Genomic DNA, 13,868 nt, shown 5'->3' with positions numbered 1-13,868 from the left:
TAAAAACAAGAGAAAACCAGATATGGTTTTCCAAAAAAGTGACAGAGAAAATAAAGGCAAAAGAGCTGGCATTTGTGAAATACAAAAAAAACTCCAGAAAAGGAGCCTTGGGACTAGACGGCATCCATCCCAGGATATTGTGGGATCTCAGAGAGGTTCTGGCGGGTCTTCTTAAAGATTTGTTCAATAACACCTTGGAGACAGGAGAGGTTCAGTTGGATTGGAAAATAGCAGATATAGTCTCTCTTCACAAAAGTAGTTGCATAGATGAAGCTGGAAACTACAGGTAAGCCTCACTTCAGTTGTTGCAAAAATAATGGAAGTGTTGCTGAAGGAAAGGATAGTGAATTTCTTTAGAATCCAATGGGTTCCAAGATCCAAAGCAACATGCCAAACAAATCATGCCAAACTTTGACTGGGCGACCAGAGAACTGGATCAATAATGTGCGCTAATTGTAATTTATTTAGATTTCAGCAAAGCCTTTGACATGATTCCACATACGCGCTTGAATAAACTTGACGGGCAGAATTTAGGACCCAAAGTGGTGAATTGGATTAGAAGCCAGATGGTGGTGGCTAATGGAATTCGCTTGGACAAAAGAAAGGTGGGTAATGGAGTGCTACAAGAATCAGTGTCTTCCCCCTGCTCCAGGGCTACTGCCACTATCATGCAAAGAACCAGACTGCCAACTAGAGAGTTGCGCGGGGACAGAAATCCCGCCCGTCCCCACCCGTCCCCGCCAAAATCCCACCCGTCCCCGTGAGGAATCCCTCCGTCCCCACCCGTCCCCGTGAGGAATCCCTCCGTCCCCACCCGTCCCCACGAGGAATCCCCTCCGTCCCCACCCATCCCCGCGAGGAATCCCCTCCGTCACCATCCTTCCCCGCGAGGAATCCCCTCCGTCACCATCCTTCCCTATAAACTTCAGAAATAGTTATTTTATTTAATTATGCTACTGAATTAAAGGCTCTGGTAGAGACCCATTTACAAATAAGCAAAGAGACTTTATTAATTTGGAAATATTAATTGGGAAGAATACATACTTTGTAAATGGGTTTCTACCAGAACCTCTAATGTAAATATAAAATATAAATACTCAGCTGATGAGAACCCACAAACTGTCAGCTGAGGACTTCCTTTGCAGTTGGCCGGGGGTCCCTTTTGCCAAGCTTGGCAGGCAGCAGTAGCGTCCCTGAGTCACAGATGCTGGTACCTCAGTGGCTCATGGATGCTGCCAGCGACTGCTGCGCTTGGTGGAGGGGAGTTCTGGCCATCTCTAGAGGAGGTCCTCTGCTGGCGGTGCTTGGGGATCCCCACCAGTCACAGCAAGGGTCAACAAGTACTTCAACACTGTAGAAATAAAACCAGAAATGCATTTCCTTTTCTTTTGAACACAAAACAAAGACATCTGCCATATAAATTTCCCAAAGCTAACATATTTTAGTCAATAAATTCCGTTTTTTACCTTCGTTGTCTGGAGACTCATTTTTCCATAAAGTTGGTCCCAGTTTCTTTTTTCCGCTTTCCCATCTTCTGTAAATTCTTCTGTTGCTGTCCATTGGTTCCCCCTACCATGGTCCAGCATTTATCTCTTTCTCATCTTTCGTGCCTGCCCACCAGCCCCATGCCCAGCATTTCTCCTTCTATCACCCCTCTCCAACACTATGCCACATCTCTCCCTCCATTCCCTTCACCACTGTCCAATATTCCTCCCTCTTGCATCCCTTTCAATCTGTCCCATTGTTCCCTTGCCACATTTCTCACTCTCATCTTTTTCTTCCCTATCACATTCTGTACCTTCCTCCCTACGACCAAAAATTCTCCTCTTTCTTCCATTTGCCGTGTGTGTGCCGTGAGGGAGGTCTGGTGCCCCAGAGTAAGAGCAGGGGTGCCCACACTTTATGGGCTTGCGAGCTACTTTATAATGACTAAGTCAAAATGATCTACCAACAATAAAATTTAAAAAAAACACAAAGCACAATGAAAGGCAGAGAAAATGTTAATTATTCATATTCCGGGTTTTTTTCAAAGAGGTCACGGCAGATGACTCTATGCAATGTCACCTCGGTAACAAAATACAAAAATAGACAAATACACCCCCTCCCTTTTTACTAAACCACAATAGTAGGTTTTAGCACAGGGAGTTACGCTGAATGCCTCGCGCTGCTCTCAATGCTCATAGGCTCCCTGCGCTAAAAAACGATATTGCGGTTTAGTAAAAGGGAGCCAGAGTGCAAAATATAGACAGCAGATATAAATTCTCAAAACAGACACATTTTGATCACTAAATTGAAAATAAAATCATTTTTCCTACCTTTGCTGTTTGGTGATTTCATGAGTCTCTGGTTGCACTTTCTTCTTCTGACTGTGCATCCAATCTTTCTTCCTTTCTTTCAGCCTCCTGTATGTTTCCTCTCCTCCAGACCTCATTCTCTCCCCCAACTTTTTCTTTCTGTCTCCCTGTTCCTCCTTCTTTCTGTCTCCCTGTCTGCCCCCTTTCTTTCTTTCTCCGTGCCCTCCCCCAAGCCATTCGGTTTGCTGCCACCGCCATCGGGGAATAGCCCCCAAGCCACCGCTGTCCCAAGCTTTCCCTGCAGAAGCATCGCGCTGACCAGCATTCCGCTCCCTGACGTCAATTCTGACGTAGGAGATGAAGTTCCGGGCCAACAAGGCATTTCTCCTCATTCCATCCAGCCTGAGCCCCATCTCCCCTTGATCCAGCATTTCCCTTCTGTGTTTGTCAGAATTACCATTCCACCTATTTTCCAGCATCACCCTTCTTTGTGTCCATCTCACCTATATCCCTATCTCACCACTTTTTCAGAATCTTCATTTGTCTCTGTCCTTGTCTTTACCCCATGTTCACCATTTGCCCTTTCAATGTCTTTATCTCCCCCCCCCCCACTTTTTCAGCATTACTTATATGTCTCTATTTCACCACCTCTTCATGTCCCCCCTGTATCTCTATCCTTATTCAGTAGGTCCTGCTTACTCTTTCTCTTCTTTGTGTCACTATCTCCATTTTCAGCTTTCCCCCCTTTTCCTTTGTTACTGCACCCGGTAGCCAGAATCTTTCCCCCCTCCCTCCACTCCGGCTCAGCCCAGTATGAAATATTTCCTTTTGTTTCCCTCCCCTCTCTCTTTCTCTCTCTCTTCTCCTCCCTCACCCACGAGTCCTGCATCTGGCCCTCTCCCTTCTACCTGCACCTGGCAACACCCCCCTGCTCCGCGGCTCTCTTCAGCAACTCGTCAGCAGCGGTGATCAAGACAAGCTGCCGACATCGAGGCCTTCCCTCTACGAGTCCCGCCTTTGTGGAAAAAGGAAGTTGAAACAAGCGGGACTCGCAGAGGGTAGGCCCCGACGTCAGAAGCTTGTGTCGATCGCTGCTGCTGAGTTGCCGAAGAGAGCCGCGGAGCAGGGGGTGTGGCCGGAAGCAGGTAGAAGGGAGAGGGAGATAGGAAGGCTGTAGAAGCCCCGGAGCATGACACCGACCCCAGCCAGGATGATTTCTTTTTCAGGCGTGCAGCTTACAAGTCCGGCGTCGCAGCGGGAAATAGCCATGCTAAGCAGTGAGCTCAGCACGTACACAGATGAAAGCCCTGCTTGCTGATTGGTCCGGCGGCACGGTGGGGCGGGGCCGCCGGACCAATCAGAAAGCAAGGCTTTCATCTGTGTACGTGCTGAGCTCACTGCTCAGCATGGCTATTTCCCGCCACGATGCCGGACTTGTAAGCTGCACACCTGCATCGCCAGAATTTAGGTTGGCTGTTTTCATCCCTATGGGAGTCCCGTGGGCTAGGGGGCGTCCCCGTGGGAGTCCCGTGGGTCAGGGGGGCATCCCCGTGGGAGTCCCGTGGGCCAAGGGGCGTCCCCGTGGGCCAAGGGGCGTCCCCGTGGGAGTCCTGTGGGCCAGGGGGGGAACCCGCGGGATCCCCGCGATCCCCGTTCCCGTGCAGACCTCTACTGCCAACTTCATCCTGGGACAACTGGCAAAGAAAAGGATTTTCTATCCTCCCAATCTACATCAGACTTAACCTCCTGGTCTAAAGCCTGAGGGGAGCTCCCCTGCACCACCGCTTCTGGTGTGCTGCAAGCAGATGCTGAGGACATTTGGCGGTTCAAATGGATGTTCCACATGAGGCTTAGAAAGTCTGGGGTGAACCCTTGAACTGGGATTTTCAAAGACCGTGGCAGGGATCCCCCGCTGGTCCTCCCCGCATGAACTCACTTCCCATACCATCAAGTTCTTTTCCTGTCCCTGCCCCATTCCTGCAAGCTCCGTCCTCATCTGCACAAGCTTCACACTTTAAAATCATAAGTGTTCGAGATTTGTGTGGTTAAAGCAAAGCTTACAGGAATGGGACAGGGACAGGAACAGCAACAAAACTTGTAGGGACGGGGAAATTGAGTTTCTGTGGGTTTGGGGAAAAATTTGTCCCCATGTCATTCACTAGCAGATGGAGGCTTTAGATAAAGAGATAGTTTAAAATCCAAGATGGCCACCACCAGCAAAATCACACCCAAAACTACCCAGGGAGACTTTCCAGAAGAACAAAAAACACAGGAAATGGGACCTAGGATCTAGGAATAGAAACCTTCAAATTCAACTTCTGAAGACTCTCCTGATTTTCCCCATAGGCTATAATAGCCTTATTCATTGTGCCATGTGGTGCCTGCATTTTTCAGCATAGGAATTCAGCTAGAAGAAATCTGTCTCACAGATTCACTGGACAAACCTGGTCTTCGGGCCGCCAGTCGAACCGGGGTTGGACTAAGCCTCAACCCCCTGGAAAACCTCATTTAGAAGGGAAGGAGGACCACACAGCCAGTCCACTATTAATCTCGACTGAGCAGAGAAGAAGCCAAACAGTCTGCAGTCAAGCTAAATAAATCAGGGATGTGGGCAGCTACGCAGGGTAAAGCCCATGAGCATCTAAAATACAAAAGCTAACTAGATATCCCTAAGGGCTGATCCTGCTAGCAACAGACTTCAGCAGTGCAAGTCTGCATCTTCTCCCAGGCAGAGTCCCAACAAGTGGGAACCTCTGGGCATAGAGCCTCCAAGAGAAGACATAGAAAATATCTGAAAATAATAAAACCGAAGAACAGAAACACTTCTGAGCAATTTGCTTGCAGAAAACAAACTGAGGGGGCAGGAGCAGCTCCCTTGGAAGGAGGTAGAGTTGAAAAGATGATTGACAGTTTCTGTAAGCAATTTGCAGGTTCAGGACCACTAGACATATTGCACTAGAACAGGTCTATGCTATTACTGCTTTTCATTCTACACATAAAGCAATCTGGAGTATGTAATATGATACACATATAAACAAAATATAAGAACATTCAATAATTTTAGACAAACTTGCATTTTTTAAAATAAACAAAAGCAGTTGAAGTGAACTCTAATAATGTACCACATTATAGAAATGAGATTTGAAATACTCACATGTAACACATCAGCAAACTGAGTCACAAGACTATTGAGTTCAATCAAATTCTGAAAGTGAAAGAAAATTCATGTTACCTAAGATACTTGAATATAAACTGATCCAAATATCAACAACATGGGAGTTGTCAACAGACCTCCAACACATTCGGAGCAACTTGATAAAGATCTGGTTGCAGATATCAGATGAATCCTTCCCCTTCCCCCCAAAAAAAAGGGAGGGGGAAAGGTTGACTCAAATATAAACCAAGGTTAGAAATTTGGGTTATCATGGTGAGCCATGTATAAGGACTGCTCACCCTTCCTGCCCCCCATCAGTTATCTCATAAGTCACTAAACATAATAAAAATCTGTGATGCATATATTCCAAAGCTAACATATTCAAAACAAGGATCCTACATAGGAACACACAACTACAAATAACCACAAACAACTAAATGTAAACAAAAATCAAACTTAAACCTCAAGAAGACATACATTGTATGCAGCTCAACACCAGAGAAAGAGAAACAGCATTCTACACTTTGGAAAATAAAAAGAAAGCAGTGTAAATTTACTATAAAACTGTTCATGAAATGTCTGGCCATTTTATTCACTTTTATCCCAGTTTCTGCTTTTTCTATCTTTTCTTAATTTTCTTTTCAGGGTCTTCACTTTCTCTCCTACATCCATCTCTGACTTTAACCTTTTCCTTTCAGTTTTCCTCCATTTATTTTTCTGCAACTCCATCTAAATTCCACTTACAGATTTCCATCTCCCTCATCCTATTATTCTCCAGTTTGTTTGTTTTTTTTGCTAACTCTCCCCTCTCTCCCCCTTCCAGCATCTTCTTACCCCCCTCTAATTTCACTCCTCTAACCAGTATCTCTGATCTTGCCCCCTCCATCCATCCCCTTTCCTCCAACAAATCTCTCTCTCTTTCTACCTCCATCCAAGATCTCTCCCTTCACCTTTTACCCTTTGTCTCTTCCAACACTACCTACCTGGGTGTCTGGCTGTGGGGAATGTCGTCACAGGTCAGGGGCAGGCCCAACATGTGAGGCAGGCAGCTGATTCCTCCCAACAGCAGCAACGGCGATCATCCATGCTGTTTGCCGGCTGCCAGCAGAAAGGGGATGGAGTGAATCGTCAGCCGCACATCCTGATTTCAATCAGTCTTGCTAAACCAGCTGGCAATAATGAAGCCAAAAGTCACGGGGGCCTTCTCTCTTGACAGGTCACTATAGACTATGCCGGTCTCAATCCCGCCCCTCAAAAACAGAAAGTATCTTCAGAGAGGGGCAGGATTGAGACCGGCAGAGCCTATAGTGACTTGGCAAGAGGGAAGGTCCCCGCGACTTTTGACTTCATTATTGCCAGCTGGTTTAGCGGGACCAGAACCGAAGGCAGGGCTGTCTCCTCACGACAGCCGGCAAACAGTATGGACAACCGCTGTGGCCACTACTGGGAGGAATCAGCTGCCTTCCTCATGTGTTGGGCCTGCCCCTGATCTGCGACGCCAATTCCCACAGCCAGACCCCCAGGTAGGTTTAAATTTTAATATTTTAAACTGGTTACAGAAATACTCATGCATAGACTTGAATATAAACAGATCCCTTCATTTTAGGGCCATTTTTGGCCCCAAAATCTCAGTTTATATTCGAGTATATATGATACTTTATTTTCCATTAAATCAAAGTGTGAAACCAAAATGCTGATCTGTTTTAGCAAATAACTGTTCCCACATATGAACAAATGCACACTTTTGATTCACAAACTAGTTTTCTTTTGTAATATAAGTCCTGTTCAATGGTCAGACCATTTTCTAGCTGAATTCATATTAAACATTTTACTAGGTCACATTCTGTAAATTGTAATAATAAAGGGAAAATTGATAAGGATAAATTTTGGTCATGAGTTGCCTTCAGTTAACTTAAGAGGGATTTGATTCAAAAACAATAGTTATCAGACTGTAACAATTCTGTTTTAAATACAATGAATGATATTGCACCTCTGATTATTAGAAAATCACATAGGTTCCTCAAGCTATCTCAGTAGTGGCTTGTGGCCTGTGTTTTAGGAAATTAGCCAAACATTATTTAAACCCTGCTAAGCTAACTGCTTTTACCACATTCTCTGGCAACAAATTCCAGAGTTTAATTAAGAACATAAGATTAGCCTTACTGGGTAAGACCAAAGGTCCATCAAGCCCAGTAGCCCGTTGTCTTGGTGGTCAATCCAGGTCACTAGTACCTGACCAAAACCCAAAGAGTAGCAACATTCCATGCTACCAATCCAGGGCAAGCAGTGGCTTGCCCTGTCTTTCTTAATAACAGACTAAGGACTTTTCCTCCAGGAAATTGTCCAAACCTTCTTAAAACCAGCTACCCTATCCGCTCTTACCACAAATTCTGGAAATACATTCCAGAGCTTAACTATTCTGAGTGAAAAAATATTTCCTCCGATTGGTTTTAAAAGTATTTTCCTAGCCTTTGTAATTTTTGACAGGGTGAAAAATGATCCACTTGTACCCGTTCTACTCCACTCAGGATTTTGTAGACTTAAATCATATCTCCCCTCAGCCGTCTCTTTTCCAAGCTGAAGAGCCCTAACCTTTTTAGTTTTTCCTCATACAAATGGAGTTCTATCCCCTTTATCATCTTGGTCACTCTTCTTTGAACCTTTTCTCGTACCACTATATCTTTCTTGAGATAAGGAGACCAGAATTGAACACAATATTCTAGGTGAGGTTGCAGAGGCATTATAACATTCTTAGTCTTGTTAACCATCCCTTTTTTAATAATTCCTAGCATCTTGTTTGCTTTTTTTGGGCAGAAGGTTTCATCAAATTGTCTACAATGACACCCAGATCCTTTTCTTGGGCGCTAATCCCCAAGGTGGATCCTAGCATCCGGTGACTGTGATTTGGGTTATTCTTCCCAATACGCATCACTTTGCACTGGTCTGCAATTTCCCGGATCTCCCCTGGAACCCTTTTAAAAAATAGGCGTAACATTGGCTACCCTCCAATCTTCAGGTACTACAGAATAGGGTTGCAAAGTAATGTTCTCTTGTGGTTCAAAGGGTTCCTTGGATCGAAACTCTATCACGTTAAGTCTACCAATCAGCTTTCCGTAGCTTGGAAAAACCCTTGCGGGTCCTTCAGGGTTCCCCTCTCTCCCCCACATTATTTAGTGTGTATCTATCTTCTCTGGGGTTTCATTTGAATAAACTGGGCTGTAGACTGTTTAGTTATGCCGATGACATTACGATCATCATTCCTTGTAATACAGCTATATCTCATATTACTCAAATAATTGAGTCTATACTGAAACTGATGGAATCATGAATGCAAGAATTTAAATTCAAACTATATCATGATAAGATCAAATTCTTTGTTGCGTCTCCACCTAGAATTTTACATGAACCATCAATTCCTATAGACTCAACACTCTATAAGATCAATCCAACAATTAAAATATCGGGAATTGTTATGGATCAGCACTTGACCATGAAAAGGCAAGTAGATGCTGTGGTGCAGAAGGGTTATTACACATTGTGGAAGCTGCGTACCATAAAAACATATTTTGAGTTTCTGGCCTTTAAACTTTTAGTTCAGTCGTTACTTCTAAGTCTTCTTGACTATTGTAACAGTGTCTATTTGACATGTACCAAGAAAGAGATGGCTAGGATTAGACTGATTCAAAATATGGGGGTCAAATTAATTTATGGTCTAAAGCACAGGTGTCAAACTCAAGGCCCACGGGCCAAATCCGGCCTGCCTGGTCATTTTATGGGGCCCGATGTCCCCAGTGTTAGCTTGTGGCCTGCTCCCTCCTCCTCACAGCCGTAGTGTGCACAGAGCCACATGCAGTGGCTCCTCGCGCTTCCCACACCTCATCCAGAAGCATTCCCTCTAACGTTGCAACATCAGAGAGAAGGCTTCTGGTTCAGGTGCAGGGTGCATGCGGCTCCATGCACACTGTGGCTGTGAGGAGGAGGCCACAAGATGACACCAGGGGGCATCGGACCGTGGGTCGTATAAAACAGCCAGGTTGGAGCCAGCCAGAAGGTTAGACACCCGCCGGAGAGAGGCACAGCATGGAGGGAGGGAGACAACAAAGGTTGGGGGAATGATTTTATTTTCAAGTTAGCAGATTAAAATGCTCAAAATTGACACAATTCAAACACTATCTTTTGCACTGCCCAGGAAGAAATACATTTGTTTCTTTTTCTCTGGGGGTTCTACTGCATACAGAATCTTGAATCTTAGGGTGGTTTTTCAAAAAAATATATTAGTACTTTTAGTTTTTGGTCCCGTATTTGCAAAGGGGTTATCTGTGTTCTGGTAGGAATGAATGTTGAGAAGCATACAGTGTGTTTTGTGTAGTTTAATTTTGTGGTTAACCATTACCATTATGTGTTAATAAGATTATATTGTGTGTGTATATATGAAAAATGAAAGGAAAAAATGGTGTTATGATTATTATGGGGGCGGGGTCTGGGGTGGAGATTGGGCGAGGTTTGGCCCGCGACTTAGCCTGTGTTTTGGATTTCGGCCCTTTAATGTGATTGAGTTTGACACCCCTGGTCTAAAGAAATATGATCATGTGACACCTTTCTACCGTGAGTTGCATTGACTTCCTGTGGAGGCACGTGTTTTGTTTAAGTTGGGTTGTCTTTGTTACAAAGTTGCGTATGGTATTGCGCCAAGATATATGACCGATAGATTTCTCATAGCATTCCATAAACATAGGAGAGAATCACATGCATTGTTTAATTTTCCGTCTGCTCAAGGTTGTAAGAGCAAGAAATCCTTAGAACATACACTAGCATTTCAGGCTGCTTTCTATGACAGGGAATTTAGGCCACTGTTGCGCAGTGCTTGCTCTTACAAGCACTTTAGAACTCAATTGAAAACACATCTTTTTTCAAAATATTTAGCGATCTAATTTAAATCATCCTTATGTTATTTTTAATCTTTTGTTCACCGCATTGAACTTATGGTTATGCGATTTATAAGTACAATGTTATGTTATGTTAATAGTAGTAGTAGGTTATGGATCACTAACAGGCCAGCAATTTCATGTTTGAGTACTTTTAGCACCCTTGGATGTATACCATACGGTCCAGGCAATTTATCACTTTTTAACTTGTCGATTTGGCTTAGTACATCTTCCAGATTCACCAAGATTTCTTTCAGTTCCTCCGCATCATCACCCTTGAAAACCATTTCCGGTTCAGGTAAATCTCTTGCATCTTCTTCCCTAAAGACCGAAGCAAAGAATTCATTCAGGCTTTCTGTAATGGCCTTATCCTCCCAGAGCACCCCTTTTTCTCCTTGATCATCCAATGGTCCCACAGATTCCCTCACAAGTTTTCTGCTTTTGATGTACCTAAAAAAAATTGTTATGAGTTTTTGCCTCTTTTGCAACTTTCTCTTCATATTCTTTCTTAGCTTTATTTATCAATGCTTTGCATCTAACTTGCCAGAGCTTGTGTCTCCTTATTTTCTTAATTTGGATCCTTTTTCCATTCTTTAAAGGATTTTTTTGGCTCTAATAGCCTCTTTCACTTTACCTTTTAACCATGCCGGCTCTCGTTTCCTCTTCTTTCCACCTTTGCTGATACGTGAAATGCATCTGGTCTGGGCTTACATGATGATAAGTGAAGAAATATTTTCTCCGGTTTGTTTTAAATCTACTACTTAGTAGCTTCATCGCATGCCCCCTAGTCCTAGCTTTTTCACTACACTCAGTATTTTATAAACCTGGGCAGATATTTTGCGTGTGTAATATACGCAAAATATCTGTGCCATTAAAAAAATGTTTTTTAGTTTTATAAATCTTTATTCATTTTCTTATGTTACAACAAGTGTTTCAAATAAATTCATTATAAACTTGAATAATCACACTTGATTAACTTACAGATTAATATCAAATTTAAAATTTCTTTAGAAAATCAATATTTTATAAAGTTATAATATTATGTAAGAAATCTAAATTAATATAATTATTATTGAATATAATAATCTCCCCTCCCTCTCTCCCTCCCTATCAATATTGAATGAGAAATCTTTATTCATTTTCATATGTTACATCAACAATATAAATTCATACTAATATTTCAGAAAACTAAATTTATATAATTCTTATTAATATAATAATATCCCATCCCCTCCCCCCTCCCTTCTATTCAGTAATATATGAATAAAATTTTTAAATGTTATTTTATCCATATTTCATATTATAAATCTAGTATTAATATATTATATAATATTTAGAGATATGATCTCTTTTTCTTCTAATCAAATTCTATACATGGGAAAATTAATCATTCTTTACAATATTCAGTTAATGGTCTCCATATTTTTTGAAATTTATCTACATGTCCTTTTTGTGTTGCTATAGTGAGCTCCATTTTGTATATATGACATACAGAATTCCACCAGAATGTATAATTTAATCTGTCATGTTTTTTCCAATTGAATGTGATTTGTTGTATTACTATTCCAGTTAAAATAAAAAGAAGTTTGTTATTACTTGATGATATTTGACTTTTTGCTCTCATAGTTGTTCCAAATAATATGGTATCATATGTCAAGGCTACCGGATTTTCTAACATCCTATTTATTTGGGGCCAGATTGATTTCCAGAATGTTAAGATGAATGGACAATAGAATAAAAGATGATCTAATGTCCCAATTTCAACATGACAGTGCCAGCATCTATTTGACCTAGAGCTATCTATTTTTTGTAATCGAACAGGGGTCCAGAAAGCTCTATGTAAAAGAAAAAACCAAGTTTGTCTCATAGATGCTGATACCATACATTTTAGCCTCCAAGACCAATCCAAGAAAAAAACCCCGGCAGAATCCCTGACAGTCATGACAGGAGGCTGCTTCTCCTGTCAGGGCTCTGAACTGACTCAATCGCTCACTGAGCGATTGAGTCAGTGAGTTTGCATGCAAACTTGATAGAGAATAAATCGCTATTTGAAAATCGGCCAGAGAATCAGCCAACAGTGAATGAGTCACTATCTTTAGTGAATCTGGACCTAAGTGAGTTAAGTGAGTACTAGAAAGCTCTCTCTTATACTAGGCAGCTTCTATTTGGGTTAGTTTGCCCATATGCATTAGACAACAATCAAACTTTTTCAGAAAACAAATTAATAATTGCTTGATTCCCTCCCTCCCCCAGTATCTGTTTTTTTGTTTGTTTGTTTTTTTGGAATCCACCTTGGACCTTTTTTAGATGGCATCAGACTAGAAATACATAAGATAAGATAGTACCTCTTCTAAAATTTCCCAAGATTCAGCAGCATTTTGATCCTGAGGAATTTCTGGGAGTGGAGAAAAGCTCTGGGAAAAACTCTGGAAGCTGTCACCATCATCTTCAACATCATAAGATTGCTCTGGGGAAAAACAATACTGTTACAGAATTGTAATTTAAAATTAATGTGCAGACTTCTTTAAAGCATATTTAACTGTACCCAACAAAGAGGACAGACTGGCCAAAATATTATAATGATGAGTTGAAGTCTATAATTTAACTTCAGTAAGATAACAGAATTTCATCTTTCATTTTAGATTTTTTTCTAGTCAAAGGGGACCATAACAGTGACATGCACTACTTACACACAAGTGTGGCTTTGGTGCATAATTTTGTGGCTGCACTTTGCATGAATGAGTTTTGCACACAAGCTACTGTGTTTCCCCGAAAATAAGACACTGTCTTGTATTAATTTTGGGCGCAAAAAAGGCACTAGGTCTTATTTTCGGTGATGTCTTATTTTTTTCGTGTACAATGAAAATCTCTCCCTCCCTCTCCTCCACCCCAATTCTTCCTATTTCCTTTCTCTCCCCCACATGTGCAGCATCTTTCCTCCCCTCTCACCCATCCCCTTGTGCAGCAGAACCCTTAGCTTGTATCCCCCCTCCCATCCCTTGCAGCTTCTATTCCTCCCTTCCTCCCATCTCCCCCTTGTAGCATCTTTCTAAGCCCCCCCCCCATCTCTCCCTCTGACCGCGTGACAGAAAGAAATGTACCTTATTACAAACCGACAGAGTCAGCAGCAACCTAGACAGGCTCCTTCATGGCCTGGGTCATTCCTCTGCCGTGTTGCTGATGATGTCATCAGCGATGCAGCAGAGGAACGGCCCAGGCCACAAAGGAGAGCCTGTCTAGCTTGCTGCCGACACTGCTGGTTTGTTATAAGGTACATTTCTTTCTGTCTTGCGATCAGAGGGAGAGATGGGTTGGTGGGGGGAGGGAGCGCTGCTGCTGCCTGTGACTAGGGCTTATTTTTGGGGTAGGGCTTATATTAAGACCTACCCTGAAAATCATGCTAGGGCTTATTTTCGGGGAAACACGGTAATAGTGCACAAAACCTTGAATAGGCTCCAGTGCAAAGATTCTGTAACCGACGCCCAAGTTGATGGC

At 42.6% G+C, this 13,868-nt stretch overlaps 1 protein-coding gene across 3 annotated transcripts in view; it reads right to left on the bottom strand.

Moving 5' to 3' along the window:
* Window positions 1-13,868, bottom strand: part of STX17 (syntaxin 17) — a 188,589-nt gene that overhangs the window by 53,387 nt on the left and 121,334 nt on the right. For all 3 annotated transcript variants that reach the window (XM_033929654.1, XM_033929653.1, XM_033929655.1), the window contains exons 5-6: window positions 12,719-12,840; window positions 5,449-5,499 (exon numbers count right to left, since the gene is read on the bottom strand). In XM_033929654.1, the coding sequence (XP_033785545.1) occupies window positions 5,449-5,499; window positions 12,719-12,840 (173 nt within the window). The remainder of the gene's footprint in view (window positions 1-5,448; window positions 5,500-12,718; window positions 12,841-13,868) is intronic.

Source organism: Geotrypetes seraphini, chromosome 2 (genome assembly GCF_902459505.1).
Source record: "Geotrypetes seraphini chromosome 2, aGeoSer1.1, whole genome shotgun sequence".
In the NCBI taxonomy this organism is placed as follows: Eukaryota; Metazoa; Chordata; class Amphibia; order Gymnophiona; family Dermophiidae; genus Geotrypetes; species Geotrypetes seraphini.
This window is presented reverse-complemented; position numbering and strand designations above follow the sequence as displayed.